Below are 6,733 nucleotides of genomic sequence, written 5' to 3'. Positions count from 1 at the left end.
ATCGGTATACAATTTAAATGGGCAGGAGAAACTTTTATTTAAAGGGCAAAAGTAACATTCATCTAAGCGTCTGAGAACACGTCTAACTCTTGAGACCGATAAAGACGAAGTAACGATTTATTCAAAAAGGTGACAGCTGTTTATAAAAGAACTCTGTAATACATACAGGACTTTTAAAGTATAATCTTAACTTTTCTTTGCATGTCTAAATTATCCATTTGACAAAATGCATATTTTTTCAAAATTATTATCTTAAATGAAGAATTAATGTAAAATAAATATGTAATTAACATAAAACAATTATTATTTTTACAATTAAGCTGTATAATGTATAATTAATAAAAAATAAATATTAAAAAGAAAACATTTAAGGAAGATTGCTTATTAGGATTGTATGTTAATCGCAAAAAAATTATTATAAGTCTGAATTAATGTTAAATAAATATTAAAATAATAAATGTCAATTAAATCTTTCAAATTATATTATTTCGAATAAAAAGTTAATGTAAAGTGAATATTAAATTAATATTAAATAAGTTTTAAATATATGTATTATAGAATAATGTTAACTGAATGTTTTTCCAATTCGTTTCTGTTTATATACGTGTATCATTTTTGAGAGTAAACTATTATTTAAATATTTTTCTTTATTTAATATTTCTACCTAAACTCAGTAAAATTCATGTCGTATATTGATTGTAGAATCACTTATTACACAGTGATCACTTATTACTGATTTGTATTTCTATTTATGTACGATTCTCATGCTTACTAAACCTGGTTTTTAATAATAATCTGCCCCAACATATGATGCTTTATAATTCTTGCAGTTAATTTTGTATACTACGTTCGTTTGTAAATTATTTGGAAGCTTACCTTTTCGAACTCTGATGTATTTGTTGAGCTTATTTAGGTCTGTATAAGCCAAGAGTATTACAGAAATATTAAAAATTTTTTTTAGTTTGTCGGTTATATTATTGATAATTGGGGATGATAAGAAATTTGTTTTTTTTTTTATTATTATCAGTTCATGGGAAGTGTCACCACAAGAATTCAACTGTTTAAATTTTTTGTGCAATCTTTTATTTATGGTGTTAAAATAAATATTTATTTATTAGTAAAATGTTAATCTTGTCAAAGCTTTTATCCTAAAACATTTGGTGAAAAAAAATGAGAACTCATTGTTATTTACAATAAATAATTAATATGAAGTAAATCTTAGAGGCTTTCTATACGTCGGTGTCATGAGCCGTAAGCTATAGGAATTGACCAATCACAGTGAAGGAGAATATTCGTATTACAGAAGGTCTTTTAAATTAATATTAAGTAAATGTTAAAAATAAATATTTTTTTAAATCATTATCTCAAATGAGCAATTAATGTAAAGTTAGTATTAAATAAATATTAAAGGCATATTTTCTTTAAATTATCTAAAATCAAATTAACTAATATGAAATAAATATGACTTTTACAATAAAGCTGTACAATAACTAATAAAAAATGAACATTGAAAAACATTTAAAAAAATTATTTATTGGCATAAATTGTATTCAAATGTTTTAAATTTTTGTCTCGAAACTCTTGTAATTTCTTTAATTCCTTTTTTCTTTTTTTTAAATTAACACATAAGTACATACAATTTCAGACATACAACTTTGTATACAATAAAATGTGTTGACACATCCTACATCCAGCTGCAAAAACAGGTAGTTAATCGATGAATCGATCAACACGAATTGCTGTCATGGTTGTCACGCTTGGAAGAATCCTAATAAGGTAGTGTAAATAAAGTTATTTATGGTAGGTGTCATGCTCATAGATTTTTAATGAGTTAATTCTTTTAGTATTTAACTGGAAATTAATCGTTCGCGATAGATTTAACAAGACATACAATTTTTCGTTTAATTTTTTTAATAATGGTGCAAAATCGGGTGACACTTCTACAATATTGCAATCAAACAATGAGACACAGTTTTCCTACATATTTCTGCAACTTTTCTGAATTAGAGTGACGCTTGTTAATGACAATCACGTGACAACCTCGTCGGTCACACAAATATAGTAGTTTGACTATTATATTTCGTCGCACGCCAAAGCATGATGCCCGGAACTAGGTATAACGTAGGCTGAATTATTTTCCCGATGAATTCACCATTGCTACTGTTAGTATTCTGATAAGGAGTCTTAATAAGTGTCGAGGGTATTAATAAAGTCATTTGCAATAATTGCCATCCTACTCTTTAACGAATCGGGCCTTTCATCGCGTATGGAAAGCAAAGTTTGCAGCTAAGAATTGGATCTCGAATGGGATTCGGAGGATCGGTTTGTTTTGCGGATTAGGCTCATGTTTTAGTCGCGGCCCGCAACGAATCACGAAACGCGAACCGGCGCACGTCGCCGCTTTTTCTTCCAGCGAGGGTTGTCGGGCCGTTTCAATGCCACAACGGGCGAGCTACGAAGGACGTCCGAAATTACTTCCATAAATGTTCAGCGCCCATAATCGAATTTGCGAAACAATAAACCCGCTGATTGGAAATTAATCAAGTCACCGTTTACGATTTTACGGTGAGCCGTGGAAATGCTCTCGTCGTCAACGAGTATGTAGGCTGTAAGTAGGTTGAGACATCAAAACTTATATGTACAACGTTAAAAATTTTTATTATAAGAATAAATAGTATATTACGGGATTTACATAATGTTTTAATATATGAAACGTTTTAGTAACTTATGTCGATGAATGCTTATATTATTTATATATAATAAATGGTAGTTCTTTACGCACAACGGTTATAGATTAATTTATAATGTAGCATTCAGCTAATTTTTATGACGCCATTATTTCTCTTTTTATTCTCTGCCTTTTTATATCATTATCTTAAAATAACTTTCTCTTTTTTAAATTTGTCATTAATGCTTTTAATCTATGACCATTTTCGTTCTAATAACATTCAGAGGACTTGGTAGATCTCTTTAAATTATTCTATACATATGTTACAAAATTTTAAACTTCATGCAAATAGATGAAAGTTTGACAAAAATTGATTAAAACAGATAATTTACGTAGTAAGTGAAATCTTAATAACGGACCTCATGATTACAATAATGATCAAGAGACACGGTAGTATCTCGCGCAAGTGAACGTGCAACGCGAAGTATGTAAAACGCGAATAATAGGTATATCTCGTATGTTAAAATATTGTTAATTAGATCAGTTTACATATTTAAGTTGATTATAATTTCTTGAGTATAACAAACAGGTACGTTTAAGACATGCCGTTATATTATTGACTTTTATTAAAAGTACGTATAAGTATACATGCGCTAAGTGTACAAAATTACAATAGCATTACGTAGAAAAGGTTCCGGTGGACAATATGTACAATAGGGTAATATATCTATATTTATACGTATATCTATGAGTATATGTATATGTATAGGGTGTCCCAGACTTTGCATGACACTCATTAATAGCAAATTTTAAAGATCAATTCGAGATGAAAATTCTAATATCGAAATGTCGAAGCTATAAACGTTTTCAAATGAAGAGAATTTGAAGTTCTCAAATCAAACAGTCGAAATTCGCGCGTTTAGGTGTGGCACATTATAAATGTGTTTCTAAATATGGTACTTATTTTTCATTATTTGACATACATTTTTATGATACGATATGCTATATCTGAGCACTCGAATTTCGGATAATTAATTTGAACAATTTTAAACTCTTCTCATTTAAAAACTATTGTAAACCTGAAATTTTGACATTTATAGGATTTTTGTCTCAAAATGATCTCAGGAGTCTACTATTAACGGATGTGACGCGAAATCTGGGACACTTTGTATATGTATAAGGAAAGGCTTATTTTTGGATGTAAAGAGGACAAAAGTTAGTAACGAAACTTAAGATATATGAGCATCTTCGTTTTTTAAACCGGCAGAATATAATCCATCTAAGAATAATTATCTTTCAACTAAGTCTGAACTTACTCGAAAGAATCTCAACATGTGACACACCTGTCCTTCGTACACCTCCGCTTATGCTATTTATTTAGTTAACAGTACGTACATCGCGAACTTAAAGCCTACTGCGCAATGAAAAGCAAAGGCAATAAGAACAGAGAATAACAATAGACAGGAGATTTCAACCAATCAGAAGCTGCAAAAAATATCTGTGATCAAATCAAAAGTTGCGAAATCTATTGCCTGTTGTTTTTTCTTATTTCCGTTGCCTGTACTCTTTATTGTGCAATAATAAGGCTTAACGCGTCTCGTTTGCTCTTTCTCGAATCTGATATGTAGCGACGTTGCCGCGGCTTCATCCAAGATGAGTTGGAAGACAGTATGTCTCTCGAATGTAAAATATTAAAATGCAATATTTTTAACAATCTTTTATCATGAATTTATAAATTTAGTGCTAAATTGATTTTCGTCAAGGTTATCATTGGGATTAAATATACGTAAAAAAAATAACATTTATTTGATACAAGTATATTATAAAGAATGTAGACATATATAGCGTAAAAATATTCTGTAGTATAATACAATTTACATTCGAGCAAATACTAGAACAACCTTCATTATCGATCTCAAGTGCAAATTAAATCGCTCCGAAATAAGCCTCGAAACGAAGCCGGGCAACATGACACGACTTGTCGGAGAATAAACTAAACAAACAAACAGTAACAATAAAAATAAAATATATTCTCCATTTGTGATCAATATAGGTATAAGCATCGAGCTATCTCGTCATACTGTCAGCGCGACGATTTGGCGCTATCCATTATTTATGACACTGTTGCACCATGCTTGCACATGCACGGTAAGATGCGGCGATCGAAATATTTTTTTTCAAATTTAAATCTGCATAAACATCTACAATGTTTATCTAACTCTATAAAAGTTTATCTATAAAAAGATATATTTTAGTGTTAAACTTGATAATCTTTCGATTTGATATTAATTCGAATTTGTTATACTTAAATTCTTTAATCAATAAAATAATCTAATATTTCGATCAGCTGCAGCGACGAGTCGCTCGATTTCGTGAAAACGTTAGGGAAAGCACGAGCTTCTTCGCGCACGCGCATCTTCCCTATTTCATTGGTTGTATTTTGGCACGGGGTTGAGTCACGCGAGCTTATCTTCTATCTTGAGACGAAATTACGCGCAGATTGTTAATATGAGAAGTATTTATACATACCAATCAAGTATTGAATTTAGAAAAGTTCTTTTAAAATAACATCATTAATTTTTATGAAATTAGGTGTAATAAAGTCATAAGTAAATACACGACACAAGTAAAGTAAATGTCCCATTAGTAAAAATTGTGTCTTTTTTTCTTAATAAATCTATTAATATAGATCAATATTCATTTTAAATAATACGTTGATATTCAAAATTGTACATATTATTTATTACAACGAATTTTAAATGAAATTAAACTCTTTTGTAAATACTAAAATATTATGGCTACAAATATGCTGCCAACGTTGGCAAATCGAGCAATTGCTCACTGATATCTTATGAGAAAATGATTATTTGAATCGACAGTTTCTTCGTTGATTCTAGCTATTATTAAGCTAAAAGTAAATAATAAGTAAACATCCTCAAGTAAATAGGAATGAACATTGTAAATAAACTGAAAATGTCCCAAAATACCTTTTTTAGTTAGTGCATGTACGTGTCATTAATTGATACAAAAATGTGTTTTTCTATATTACTAGCAATCAAAACAAATATGTTAAAAAACAATAAAAAAGTTTCTATTTAAAAAAAAACATGTAATTTAACATTTATTATTAAATTAAGGAATAGCATTAATAGCAATAGCCTCAAAAAAAGCAATATTTCCTTTCAGAATTTTGAAAATTAATAGAAATTCCTAATCTATAAATTATCATATTAGAGTCAGTAAGGGATACTCGTAGTTCTTTACCAATTTGTGATAGTCGGTAGAGTTTCTATATATATAAATATATTAATTGTCACATAAGTATTAAGTGAGTATTAAGTAAGATACGATTACTTTCTTTTATTTTCATATTTAATAAAACTACTTAATGTGTCAAAACGGATAACAATTCAAAATTTGTATCCATTAATATTCATTATTTATTAGTAAAGAGACGTTCCTGTTTTTACTACATGTCAGTAACAAAAATGTTTGAATGCCTATCACTTATCAGTGATATAGATCAGCATGTATCACAAATTAGAACAATTTCAATATCAAGTGTTACTAAATGGTATAGAAACTCTGTTTATAAAAATATAATAAATAAATTAAGAATTTTTAATAAAATAAAAAAAAATTTAATTTTATCAGAATCTTAAATATCTAAATTATCTAGTCAAATCAATTTTATGCACTTATTATGATATATGTATCGACAATTTATTACATTATTTTCACGAGGTAATTTTGTCACTAATTGGGACACTTACTTTCAATACCATTAGCAAATAACATAACAAAAATAGAAAAGAAACAACATGACAATCGCGATAAATAAATAACAAGTTATTGTGAAGTGAAATATGTTATTTCACGTGATTAGATAGCGACAGATTTTGTCATACAATAATTCATAAATCTACAGTGAATACCGTCCAGCGGCTTCATCCGCAATCAATCTCCTCATCGTGACTCGTTCTCGTTTGAGCGTCTACAGCGAATCAAAGTTGGATTCCCGATCACTAGTCTGTATCAAAAGTATTAATTAATAATACTCAAATA

The 6,733-nt window shown here is 28.9% G+C and overlaps 1 protein-coding gene across 3 annotated transcripts in view; it reads right to left on the bottom strand.

Annotated features, from left to right (window-relative positions):
• Window positions 1–2,639: 2,639 nt before the first annotated feature.
• The window catches only part of LOC105199551, an 87,318-nt gene continuing 83,224 nt past the window's right edge, over window positions 2,640–6,733 (bottom strand). For all 3 annotated transcript variants that reach the window (XM_039449197.1, XM_039449198.1, XM_039449199.1), the window contains one exon: window positions 2,640–6,698. In XM_039449197.1, the coding sequence (XP_039305131.1) occupies window positions 6,663–6,698 (36 nt within the window). In that variant the 3' untranslated portion in view covers window positions 2,640–6,662. The remainder of the gene's footprint in view (window positions 6,699–6,733) is intronic.

The sequence above is a fragment of the Solenopsis invicta genome, chromosome 5, assembly GCF_016802725.1.
Source record: "Solenopsis invicta isolate M01_SB chromosome 5, UNIL_Sinv_3.0, whole genome shotgun sequence".
Classification (NCBI taxonomy): Eukaryota; Metazoa; Arthropoda; class Insecta; order Hymenoptera; family Formicidae; genus Solenopsis; species Solenopsis invicta.
The sequence above is the reverse complement of the archived record's forward strand: the minus strand, read 5'-3'. Positions and strand labels throughout refer to the sequence as shown.